The sequence below is a fragment of the Dreissena polymorpha genome, chromosome 2 (genome assembly GCF_020536995.1).
Source record: "Dreissena polymorpha isolate Duluth1 chromosome 2, UMN_Dpol_1.0, whole genome shotgun sequence".
Lineage (NCBI taxonomy): Eukaryota > Metazoa > Mollusca > Bivalvia > Myida > Dreissenidae > Dreissena > Dreissena polymorpha.
In genome coordinates this window covers 73,657,975-73,671,797 of record NC_068356.1, presented here as the reverse complement: position 1 = coordinate 73,671,797, position 13,823 = coordinate 73,657,975, and the positions used below count along the sequence as shown (strand labels likewise).

The following is a 13,823-nucleotide window of genomic DNA, read 5'->3' as shown; positions in this document are numbered from 1 at the left end:
CATTTAGTCATTTATATAAACTATCAACGTTTTTTCTTATAATTGTAAGCTAAATGCTTTGTAAGATTTTGTTAGATTAAATTTCATTCATCTTTTATTTTTTAACGGGTGAATCATGTTTACATGGTCGGCTTGCGAAGGAGGAAAAGATCTGGACTACAAAACAGGGAATCGCGGGTTTGATTCCACGTGAATCTATCTGTAATTGTTTGTGTAGCCAAAACAGTCATCTGAAGAAAAACTGATTGCTAATAATTATAAAAGTACATGTATGAGCCGGTCTGTTGGCAAACCTTCCAATGCACATGCAATACAAGCCGCACTGTCTAATCGAGGACGACACCGTCCGCTCAGACTGGATTTTCGTTTATAAAAAAACTCACTTTAAACGAAATATTTATAATGGCAAAAAAGTGTCGTTCCTGATTAGCCTGTGCGGACTGCTTTCTCAGCATAACTCCGCCCATCAAAAAAGTTCGCATAGCCTGGGCATTTGTCAGAGACGTTGTATGTAATGTGTAGTTTCTTAAGAGAACATGCTCCTTTTAAATGCTGACAGACATTATCTGATAAATTTAAATAACCAAAATAAATACAATTACTAATATTTGTATCTTTATTTTTGTGATTTGTTTGTGGCGCAAGAAAAACTGAAGTAAGCGTACCAAAATAATTTTTATTTCTAACCATATAATCAAAGAAACAACGGTCAAGCAACACCTTTTTATGAAATTAAAATAAGACCAATCACTTTTTTTACCTATGAAATAAATAAAAAATTAAACGCATACGATTATTATTTTTCATATGTGTATTCTCATTAATGAAACAGTTTTAATGCATCACAATCGAGTACAGCTACATACTTGCTCTCTTTATAGTATACTATGCATTCCTACGAATGGTTCCAGTTTTTTATGTCTATTATTTTTATTTGTAAATGATTTTTTGTTTTTAAGTTTTATTTTGTTTGTGTTATCCAACCAATCAAATACTTGTACATGTAACTCCATATTAACACAAATTGAGTTTTTTGGATGCTTTAACATATTTATCAATTAGCAAAATACCATTGGACCAAATTGTTTTTGGTTACAACCATGATACTAAAACTCAAAGGAATTTGTGACTTGGACGTTTTGTTAGTTTTTAATGGTATATTAGACTCAAGTTATTTCTGTCTTTAATGTCTACGAGGAAGTAAGAAATGGCACACGGACATTAGGGCTTGAGCAGTTAGTCGTCAAAAGCACTATACGTACATTTTAAACGCTGGGTTGCATTACATGTACACTTGTACACTATGATATCACTGTGTTCAAGAAAATGAAGTTAAAATAAGAAGTCTATGTACACATCAATTCATTTATTATTCTGACTGTACAACATATATTAAATTATGAAAAAAGTATCAATTTTGTTATACATATATGCATTACCAAAGCAATAAAACATTTCCGAGTTACGCGATGGAAAGATTTAATTATTAAAACTGCCAAAAGCGTCCTATATCTACTGTCTATATTTTTTGGATATCGAGTATCACTCTGTGAAACTTACTCCGTATAATGAGTTAGGACACTAATCACCGCATTATAGCGTTAAGTCTAATCTGTGTTATATTTGAACGTTGGCACGTACACGATAGCAAGAACAAGCAGATAAATTGTGAAGTTTGTAATGCCTTTCAATTGATCTCTTCTCCCCGATGGACGCTTCACTTCGAGTCTGGAGGCGAGGATACAAATGAGTCGCGTTCTGAGAAATCTGGGCATAATGCATGTGCGTTAAGTGTCGTCCCAGATTAGCCTGTGCAATCCGCACAGGCTAATCAGGGACGACGCTTTCTGCTTGTATGCCATTTTTCGTTTAAATGAAGTCTCTTCTTAGCAAAAATCCAATTAAGGCGGAAAGTGTCGTCCCTGACACAGGCTAATCTGGGACGACACTTTACGCACATGCATTATGTCCAGTTTTCTCAGAACACGATTCAAATGCAGGTCTTCTGCAGAGCCTCAACAGCTTCCTCCTGCGCACTCACATGTTCCGACCTTTACTGGTTTAAACCATAATGTTTTGCAATAACCACTCCAATAACGTGACCTAGTTTATTCTTTCGTGTTGTGTTTATTGACGAGTTCTTTTTATTGTGTAGTATTTCATAGGCACTTTGTCACTTGCTATGCATAGAAGACTCGCAAGTGCTTACAATTCTCTCATGTTATGTTTCTAAAAGTTTAATTATTCTTACAATAATTGTTATTTCTCAGCGTTACCCATTTGAAAAAGACTCGTCGGTTTACATATTCCTATAGTTAATTTCTCATCATAATGGACGAAAAAAAAGCGACGAAATATTTTTTTCTTCCAGCCAATAATAACACAAACGCGCTGACCAAAGAGCCTAGATCGCCCATTCGAGACCTAACTGAACTGACCTGTTCTGCACAATTTCGTGATGTTTCCAGAACCATTTAAGAACTCGACCAATGGTTTATTACAGCAACTTACCGAGTTTCTATGTGTCTTCAAGTTTTCAAAATGTTTCGATATAACAATCTAATGAAAATTGCCCAACTCCACAGGCGGCAAAGTTTTTCAGCGGACCGGAAAAATATTTAAAAAATGGCCGAGAACATTTGTTGTCAGCAAGTTCCACGATAATTTATTTTAAGTGTCACTTTTAAAGTGGCCATGTTTATTGACGGCCTTGAACTTTAATCAAAATCGTTTATTACACTGGAATATTTTTATAACGAAATACTTTTCTAAATTGATTATCTTATGAATTTGTAAACATTTGTTTTTAAATTGTACATGAGATCATTTGACTACGTTTTGAGCAAGCTCACGAAGAGGCCATTGATCCCTGTCGATTGAACGCTTCAGCACGTGGGGTAGGAATGCTTTTATCTTGTTTCACGTGAACATCGCGAAGCTCAATAAACTTTTTTTTAATAATTTAATTTCAATTTCACCATTTCTCGAATACATATTTAGTAGCGCAACTTCGCAATCGGCATGTTGAGGGCTATCTACCCCAAGTGCTAAAGCGTCACATCGACACAGATGAATGATTTTATCGTGAGCTTGCACAGAATGCAGTCAAATGATCACATTTATAGTTTAAAATCAAAATCTTAACTCATAAATGCGATATTCAAGTTTGTAAAGTGATGCGTTAGAACAGTCTCAAAGTGCACATCATAAGAATAATTGTTCTGAGTAAGTTTCATGGTGATTGGACAAAAAAGCGACGTCTAGTGTGTTCACTTAAGAATTGAATAGCATTTTTCTGCATTTCATCGGGGTATGAACTGTCGAGAAAATTACGCCTAATTTGCCTAAACGCCGACGGCGTTTATGCATAAATTAGGCGTATTTACCCGACAGTTCATACCCCGATGAAATGCAGAAAAATGCTATTCAATTCTTATAATTACAACACCAAATGAAATGAAAGCTGAAATTCTATCGTGGCAAGGGTCATACAAGTCCTTTTTAACCGAGCGTATGAATCTATTTGCAGTTTCGGTTTCATCTCCGTGAAATGGGTATATTGTCGAAGTTCGCGCAAAAAATATAACGTCATTCGCTATTGACCAATAAAAAGCAACGTCATTAAAGTGATATTATGGGCGTAAACAGTTTATAGGTGTCTATCGCAACCGTTGTTTATATTTGGTGTTTTCACTTCATATACACTTATATTTGTTAATGCAGCATTAACATACTAAAACAATATCCCGGAAAGAGAAAAATAATGCATTTGAATATAAACCGTACTTTCGTTTGACAACTGATCATACACGTACGATTTTAACCTAAATTTAGTTTTAGTGCATATTCGTTCATACGACACAAAGACACAATTTTGTTTTACGGATCATTTCGGCTTACAGGACTGGGTGGGTCACGTAAGAATATCGAATATAAAACATGTTTTTATAAACAACTGGTAGCAAGATGAGTTGCAGATAATTGATCAGTAACCACATTTTAACTAACTCTTTTGACCTGTTAATTTTTTTCAGCTCAATGCAACGGTGCAAAATGCCCATAATATCACTTTAAGTTTCGCGCAAAACATTACGTCATTTCGGCAACTTGTTTATGATCAGAAAGTACAGCTATGAATATCCATGTTTAAATTTGCATACGATGTGGGTTCATCGGAAAATGAAAAATCGGTCACGTGAACAAATTATCCAATCATAATGCAGCATTCATATGAATGTAACAGTAGTTGTAATTATAAGCCCTTTCTTGTCCTTTTTTTACTTCATATGCAGTTTCCAACTCAGTCCATAAATCATCGGGACTAATGTTCAGACAGTTAGATGATGTTCCATTAAGATTGGTCAAGTAACGTAGCCCATAGTGTCCCCAAGGTAAAAGGTGACTACAAACGACGCACAAGGACAAAAGTTGATCACAAAAACCTCATCATGACAGGAACTTAAATGCAAACCAATTGATAATAATGCCGACTTAAATGTATGCGCATCTAAAGGCTATACGCATTATAGATATAAAACCATACGATACGGCACAGAAACATGATTAGATCAGGTCAATATTTGCTAATTCCAGTGATTTTTTTTTCGATTTATATTTTACAGCCTGTGCCTTTTTGATTGGGAAAAAAGCGCGATGGACCATGCAATTGGGAAAAATGAAACATTATTAATATGATTATAAATAACACTATTACAATTAATTATAAGTGCATGTTTAAAAGTTGTCTAGAATTAATAGTATAAAGTGCTTGTTAATTGAATTGCTGTATTATAAACTCAATCAACAAATTATCGGGTTTATTGGAAACGATTGGCATTTTTTGGTTAAACTTTTGGTGAGATTTTTGGAAAAAATGTCACTTTTTGCTAATGGGAAACAGCCTTTTTACATTTTTGCAAATGGGAAACAGCCTGAAAGAGGCTGTAATTTTGGGGAAATAAAATCACTGAAATCACATATATAACACATATCTGTAATTTGTGGACAAATGTCAAAGACTCACAATAGAGTTTTTTAATATACTAAAACATATGTACACACTTTTTTTACATGAATTAGATTAAAGGCATACATATTTTGATCTACTTAAGGACAGAGACATAGAGATGCAAATAATCTTACGATTTTGTAAAAGTCAATGTGGACATGAATCGCTCGGGGATGTATGATTTATGATACATTATTAGAGAACGTCACTTTTTAAAAACACTTTTCAGTATTAATTTATTTATAATAAATAATAGCTATTGTTAGGCTGAATTAAGCGAAATATGCTTCGTAATATTGTAAAGCCAATTGATAAATAGCGCATTAACTTAGTCGAATTCACACCAGCTTTGCACTTCAGAAAGACTAAATAATGGCTTAACATTCTAATACAATTCGCACGTATATGTAATAGAAAAGTAGTTACCAACAAGAATCTGGTTAAAAGCAAAAACAACAAAAACGATGCAAAATAATATTATTCAAAATTGAAGTTTCATATATTTCTTCAACCTTAATCGTTCCGAATAAAATGATTACACAAAGGTTCACCGGATACGTTTCATCTTTAACAGAAAAGAACAATAGTACATAATAAGCAAGAAACTCGAAATAGGTATTCCAGCGTTAGACCAACGCCACCATTTGAGTAACTCGCATCAACCTGGTAACTGGCACTCATTCTAAATTTTTTTTCGCAAACGTTAAACATCCATTTCTGCACTTGGATCATGCAAACGTTGCGTGACTACCATCGACGTGAGCGGGGTGACGAAGTTATACTCCAGCGACATATTGAGCGCAAGTGTCTTGAATTTGACCGCATCAGATTCGTCTCTTGCGATGTCCATCATAATCAGATAGTATTTAATCTGCTTGTATGCGAATATCCTTTCGATGAAATCCACTCGACCCTCGTTGGATATCCCAGATGGAAGACTATCCAACAACGACGATGGAATGGGGATTATAGTATTACCAGTACTGCTTACAGCATTGACACAGATTCCCCAACTTTCCGTTGAAATCGCGTTCATTTTTCCAACCATTACTATCTCGGAGCCACCAAAGAAGTATGGAAATTCAGACCGTGACGTGACAACCTTAACTTGTTTGTTGATTTCTGTTCGCGTGTCCAGATTGAAGATACTGAAACTGACCCTACTTAAATAGGGATCTGAAAGTTCGTCGTAGAAATACACCAACTGATTCTTGGCACTAACGCCTTCGAAGATTCGCCGGGCATTTGCTCCATTCTCTTCCGACAGAGCACTTAGAAAACCAAAATCCATATCGAAACCAAATGCCAGAGAGTAAATCACTGCTTTGTATTCTCGTTTCGAACCAGTGGTTACATAGTTTGCGTTTCGAATGTTAGCCCGTATTTCATTGGGGTTAGTAGTTGCGCCGGACGATGGGAGTCCATCCGTTAGAAATATAACAATATTCCCTCGGTCATCAATCATCGATGTGCTGTCAACCATATTTATGGCTTTCAACAGGTTGGTCGACCCTCTTGCGACGACTTTTGAAGCAGCATACTCTACCGCCATGTTCACGTTCAATATCGTAGCGGCAATAAACGATTCTCTAAAGAGCGTCAGCGAATCGTCAAAAAGAACGATATTGAACGCGTCAATCGGCCTAAGCTTTCTCAAAATGTCGATAAGAGAATCTCTTGCTTGATTGATCTTCGGTCCGTACATTGAACCGCTAATGTCAATTACAAAAACGACAGCTTTTGGTAAAACCTCATAGGTGTCCGCTGGTGAAAAGTAAGAAGCGATAAAGCCATCCGTTGTGTAAAGTGCCAAACCGCCGCTGACCGTACTCTCTTTGTGAATGACGTCATAAAAATACTATGACGTCACCATGGATACCCAAACGCGGATCAAATGACGTCTGCAGATCAACAGAAGGTTTAAACTTCACAACACGTGTTTCCGGTGTTTCCGTTTTTATGCTGACAAAATTACTGATATTTGAATTGACAGAATCGCTTAAGCCTTTCGGTGTTTGAACTTGGAATGTATCAAATCCCTGGGGCTCGTGGTATGAGCACATCATCGTCAGGTTGGGTACAATTTGGTTCGGTTGAATATTTATCATTTGCTTGTACTGTCCGTTTCGTCGCTCCAAAAGTTCTTGATACTGTAACACAAACAGGACAGATGATCGTGCTTGAACATTCGTTCGGACCGAGAATGTATCTACATCTAACCTTCTCTTCCTAGGATTCAAATCTTGGGACACATGGCCCGCAGTTTCGTTCCTGTTCCTAGCATCATCGTAAAGTTTTTCTGCTTGATATTTTTCCATGACTCGACCTTCGTTTTCTACGCCATTAATCGTCATTGTAAAATTGGAAATGAACGCCGATAGAGGAATTTGAATGGTAAATACGGTCTCGTTGTCACGCGTTCCATTGTTATTCACGATGCTTGTAACGCTCACATCGGCGAATCTTGCGTAAACTTCGGACACTATTGACATATCCGCAATCGTTACTTCTCCGAGTGTGCTCCCAGTTTTATATATTGTTTCCTCATTGCGAGCCCCATAACCTTTATCAAGAACTTATAAGACCCAAACAAAAGTAAGTCTGTGAACGATCAACATGTTGTCATAGCTTAAAGGGACTGTCAACCACGACGACGAAGAAAAGAAAAGTTGTAAAATACCGCATTTTTTTACAATTATTAGTTTATATTGATTAAAATATCACGACTGGTATATTACATTTCTTGAAAAAGTTCATATTTTCAGTATATTAGGTAATACAATTTCGTGATGTGAAATCGAAAGTACATCGCGAAAATAGGTGACATAACGATATACACACTATAAATAACGCAAGTATATTGATCATTTTATATATAAAATATAAATAATTCACTACCTATGCACAATTTGCATTCCTGGGTTAACCACGTGACGATGATGATCAATCTACTGGCGTTATGTATAGTTAATTGGTATTTACCTGGTAGAGATACCCAGTAAAATGTATTACCGAATATATGAAAATATGAAAACTCAACAACTTTTTTCAAGTAATGAAATATACCAGTCGTGATATTTTAATCAATATAAACTTATAATTGTATCAAAATACGGTATTTTACAACTTTTCTTTTCTTCATCGTCGTGGTTGACAGTCCCTTTAAAAGCACAGTTAGATGCAATTTATTGACATTAATGTTCAATAAAAAAAATCCACCCATTGGTTTAAGAGTATTTATAGACATGAGTAATCAGGTTGTTCTATCATCGACAACTCTTGTCGAATGCACAATATATATATTCCTCTTTACAGTTTCGACACGAAACATTGTGATATGAGATTTTGAGTTGTTAAAAGCGAGATTATACGATTTTTATATGTGTTGAATAGTAATATATTGACACAAATATGTTATAATAACACACAATATGCAAGAAAAATGATACATTTAAGACGAATTTCATAAAATGCAGCAAATACAAATTAGCGCCCCGAGCCGATTGAGACGAAGATGATTCGTACATATTTTCCTACAATAACCGATGCATTCGTCTTTTAAGTAAGTGTTCGTGTGTCGTATGAATCGATATCGCTGCAAGCATTTCAAATGAACCGTTAAACTTAATTTAGATTCACATTGTTCGCACGAGTGGTTTAATTCGCGTTAATCAAAAAATGGTTACATTTTATTCTGTAACTCACAGGTTTTTCGTGCGTGTTTTTTATGACTTTGACAAAAGAAATCTGATATTAAATATATGAACAGGGTTGGACTATCTTATCACAGGAACATCACCAACATCAACATTTTTAAGCCATTAAGTCCCTAAATGGCGGTCGATTTTCATAAACCAGATTTTGGGGAAAGGTTGAAAAATGACCACGAACGGCTGCCAACATAACTAAACTTATCGAACTCGTAGAAATGTTAGGTCGGCTCTCGTCTTACCGAACGTTCATTTGGATTTTAACAAGAGTAATACTATCGAAATACCCAAGCTACCAAACATACTCCGCATTAGTACAATAAACAAATACAAGTTTATCAATTAACAACACCGATGTTTCGTTTTGTTTGCGTTATAACGTCGCATGCGTTGAATATCGGGATTTTTTTATCGCCAATTTCGAGTCCAGTTTCATGCCACGCGCCCAACACACGTGCTATGCGAAGTTTATTTGACAATAGGTCATTAGGACTGTGAGAATGGTCTATCGGTTCCATTTCACACTTTCCGAAATTAATCACATTGTACTGAATTAGATATTAAAAACTTTACTTTAAGACAACGCATTTGTATGGTGATGATGTTTTGGTTAAAGATGCACTAAGTATGAAAACAAATTAAAATAAATGTGTATTGATTTAAAGGGATCTTTTCACGGTTTGGTAAATTGACAAAATTGAAAAAAGTTGTTTCAGATTCGCAAATTTTCGTTTTAGTTATGATATTTGTGAGGAAACCGTATTACTGAACATTTACCATAGTCCAATATAGCCATTATATGTATCTTTTGACGATTTGAAAACCTAAAAATTATAAAGCGTTGCAACGCGAAACGATTGAATAATTTGGAGAGTTCTGTTTTTGGCGTTTAAATTTACGAAACTACGAAGATTGCTTATATAAGGTATAAAATACAAAGTCCGCGTATGCTCGGCGGAATAGCCGAGAGGGCTAATGCGTTTTTACTTCAGACTAACTCCAGGACTCCGGGGGTCACTGGTTCGAGCCCTTTCTGGAGCTTTTAAGATCCAATGTTTACATTTATCGATATAAAGCATTTAATGACAAACTTCAAAATATGCCAAAATCTGTGAAAAGGCCCCTTTAAAGCAAGTATATACGATTTTTTATATGTGTTTAATTCTAATAATTTGATAAAATATGTAAGAGTAACACAAAATAGGCAAGGAAAATTATACATTGAATACCAATTTCATAAAATGCAGCAAAGACAAATTAGCGCTCCGAGTCGATTGTGACGAACATATTTTCCTACAATAACCGAAGTATTCGTCTTTTTATTAGGACCAGAGTTAGTGTTCGTGTGTCGTACGAATACATATCGTTGCAGAAATTTAAAATAAACCGTTGAACTAAGTTTAGATTCACATCGTACATGAATGATATACATGCTGGCGAATTCGACTGTACAGCCGTTTTCAATTTCAGAATTAAATATCTGGCTTAATTTGCATTTTTCAACACATGTTCTTCTGAACTTTTATTTTATTTTATATTGAAAGATATATATATAATAAGTTTTTTACACATCTTATATAAATTAATTTATATTTGACAAAATCGTATATACGCGCTTTAAAATTTAATTGTCATGATTTCAAATTAAATACAGAATAATAGTTTAGTGTTGATTATAGATCAGGTTTATCATTCGAGGCTTAGAAAACAAAAAGCACGAGCCTTGGCTTTGTTTTATTCATCAGAGCTTTCTACTAGAAACAATAATACTTAGACCTTAAATGCAAGCTTAAAGATCGTATCTGCGTTAGAAAAGTTAACCAAGTATAATGCCTTATATAAAAAAGTGATGTTTTTATTGTCTCGTCAGTTGTGATTAATCTTTCTATTCTCAAACGAATTTGATATTGAATGCTAGTCATTTGGTAACGGTTATATGCATGTGAAACGAAACGGAACAATATATTAGTTGTTTGTGTCCACTACCCTTAGATTCCGTGCCGACCCTTAACGTGTTTTGTTACGTCAAGTCGAACTATATATATATTTCCAATTATGACAGTGGGTGGTTACAAGTGATAATTTATCTATAAATGTCAGAGAGTTCATGCAATTTAAATGTAAAAATTGTATTGTCTGAATCGTAAGCAAATACATTTTTACGATGAATGTTCAATAAAAAGGTACCATTAATGAAATGTTGGTTTACTTCAATTAAGTTCAAAATGTAGCCTTGTTCTGAGAAAACTGGGCATAATGCATGTGCGTAAAGTGTCGTCCCAGATTAGCCTGTGCAGTCCACACAGGCTAATCAGGGACGACACTTTCCTCCTAAATTGGATTCTTGCTAAGAAGAGACTTCATTTAAACGAAAAATTTCATAAAAGCGGGATGTGTCGTCCCTGATTGGCCTTTGCGAAGTGCACAAGCTAACCTGGGATGACACTTTACGCACATGCATTATGCCCAGTTTTCTCAGAACACGACTCAATGTATCAATTTACACGGGTACCGACACGTTTACTCGTATTTTTTAAAGAATGAAACATTGTATCTATGTATTGTATGACCTGTATTGCACAGAATAATTGGATATTTCACATTGGTGTACATATCTGTTGTACAAGCACGAGTTTTCGACTGTACATTACAGCAGAACATCTGCAATTGTTTTAAACTTTTGATTTCGTTTATTTTTCTGGTACCAGCTCCTACGAACATTTATTTAAGTTTAGATTCATCAACATTTTATCTGTTTTGTAAAATTTTACTGCGATCGTTTATACGCGCTTTAAGGTTCATTTATTTGGCTATGCCTGACACATGCATTCAGTATAACCGGCAGGTGATCCAGAAGCTAACCAGATAACAGTGATGTTTTTTGCTGTTTAGTATGAACCCTGAACCCGCTATAAAATGAGATAAACTGATTAAGTTGCGTCACTTCCGGTCTTACTGATAATGCGGCATCTTAATCTGTGAAAAGAATGTCGTCGGGATATTAGATCCCGTGCTATTTTGTATTACGAACTATTTTTGGTGTAACTGTAGGGCTGCTGGTTGACGATATTCCATTTTCAGTATCAATCTCCAAACAGAGTTGTCGTTCCTTGCTCTCACATACAATCTCTGCCATCACAAGAAAATCCTACCAGATTTGGTAGTTTTTTTTGTTTGTTAAAGTATTATATTATTTAAGGTAGTCTTACTTCTTTTATATTTTGAAAATAGTGTTTAAGTTTAGGTTCATGATAAAACATAAATAAAAAAAAATAAAAAAAGAGTAACAATAACAACGGTAAAATTATTGTACCGCGTGGCTAGGCTACCATCACGTGGTTGTTTATGAAGGCAGAGATTTGATCCAGCCATGCTGGTTCCAGTCAAATCTCTGCGCGGAGGCATGGATTTGATCCAGCCATGCTGGTTCCAGTCAAATCTCTGCGCGGAGGTCGATTCAGTATGTGCCATATTCTGTTACAGCATACAATTAAATATGTGACTTGGTTTGTAGTTTGAAATTTCCAAACACTAGTTATGATAATTCGAAGAATTGTTCATCCTATCATTGTAGCAATTTTAACAATTTAAAATAGTTTGTGGCATTTGATGTGAAATCAACCAAACTGGATCTGAGGCGACTTTTACTTTATAATTATGTTAAGTATTTATTGTTGAAAATAATTTTAATATAAACTCAACAACTTTAGACGTTCTAACATTTTACGCTAAACTGTCTTCACTTAGCCTAGATAGACATCACAAATGTGCGTTGCGCTCAAAATCGTGCAGATTTTTATGCTCTCGAGATAAAACGTGAACTGCCGTTGTTGTGAATAGACGTCGATAAAGGTACAAAATTTACTTAGCTCTAAATTGTATCAATCCAAAAGTTATATATATAAAGATTGAGTTTGCCTTGTGAAGTTAACCTTGTGATTTATCTCTCAACAGGATGAACTCTCGTTTATTGCTGGTGTTCTTGGGAATTGTTCAGACGACGTTCGGGGCTACCTCACTTGATCCGATAAAGACAGAAGTTGGTGAGTTTGATAATAATAGTCATCATTATTATTATACACTGCAATATCTAAGTATAAATTACTTGTATGTTATTGAATTTGCGTTAATACACCCGTCATCTTTCAAGAAACCATCGAACTATAACTATTAATTATTATTTAATAACAGTACACGGGAAGACTGTGAAGTTCTGCACATACAAAGGAATACGCCTCCTTCCAAAGTCGACATTAAAAGATTATGACGTGTGCCAAACATGTGTCTGCTCCCAGACCGGATTGTCATGTTCAAGGTTTGGTTGATGTTTATGTTAGAAATTGCGGCAAAAAAATGGATCAACCTGCCTATATTATTCGACAAGTTTCCAATCATACACAGTCGGTATCTTCCCGTTTGAGATAATTATACTGTCATGGCTCTTCACTTCCAAATTTTCCAAATATTCCGAATAATCGTGTCCGCGGTAAGCATTATTCTACAGAAAGTTTTTTACTAAATGCTAAATATCTGCATATGGATGTGTTAACTTTATTTTGATATATATAAATTATGCTCTTAACGAAATTATAGAACATCTTTCTCTTCTTCACAGCATGGGTTTCACAGTGACAGATATTCCTGCAGACTCGAAATGCATTAACGTGAAGATTGAATGCAAGAACGTTTGGGTTATGAAAAATGACACAACGAAGAAGTGCCCGAAGAAACTGATTCCGAAAAAAGTTGGAGCCGTTGGAAAATAACTATCAACCCGATTATTAGTAATATAATCTATTTACCCACTTTCATCAACTAAAAAACAAAACTGTATCCAACCACTTAATCTATGCTCTTGTATCAAATGAAGACTTAATAAAAAAATAAGTACTTTCTTTTAACTTATGTTGTTTTTTCTGCATCAATACGAATACCACAAATAATGTATGTGCAAATATGCATTTGATAAAAATAAATAAATAGGTAAATGCTTACTTTGGTTGGTTTAAACTATAGGGCAGAATTCCCATGGGGTGTATATGAGATCACACGAAACTTAAGTAATCAGCAGCTAATTGTATAAATCTGAAACTCTTATCAAGCGT

At 35.0% G+C, this 13,823-nt stretch overlaps 1 protein-coding gene and 1 long non-coding RNA gene across 2 annotated transcripts; one reads left to right on the top strand and one right to left on the bottom strand.

Moving 5' to 3' along the window:
- Positions 1–5,035: 5,035 nt before the first annotated feature.
- Positions 5,036–7,578, bottom strand: LOC127867612 (inter-alpha-trypsin inhibitor heavy chain H3-like). Its single transcript, XM_052408905.1, is given in 2 exon segments — positions 5,036–6,868; positions 6,870–7,578. Coding segments are annotated over 2 exon segments (1,788 nt in total). The 5' UTR covers positions 7,501–7,578; the 3' UTR covers positions 5,036–5,711.
- Positions 7,579–12,462: 4,884 nt separating this feature from the next.
- On the top strand, positions 12,463–13,613 carry LOC127867613 (uncharacterized). Its single transcript, XR_008043579.1, has 4 exons — positions 12,463–12,570; positions 12,673–12,761; positions 12,910–13,033; positions 13,334–13,613. It is a non-coding gene; the product is annotated as an uncharacterized LOC127867613 (long non-coding RNA).
- Positions 13,614–13,823: the final 210 nt, after the last annotated feature.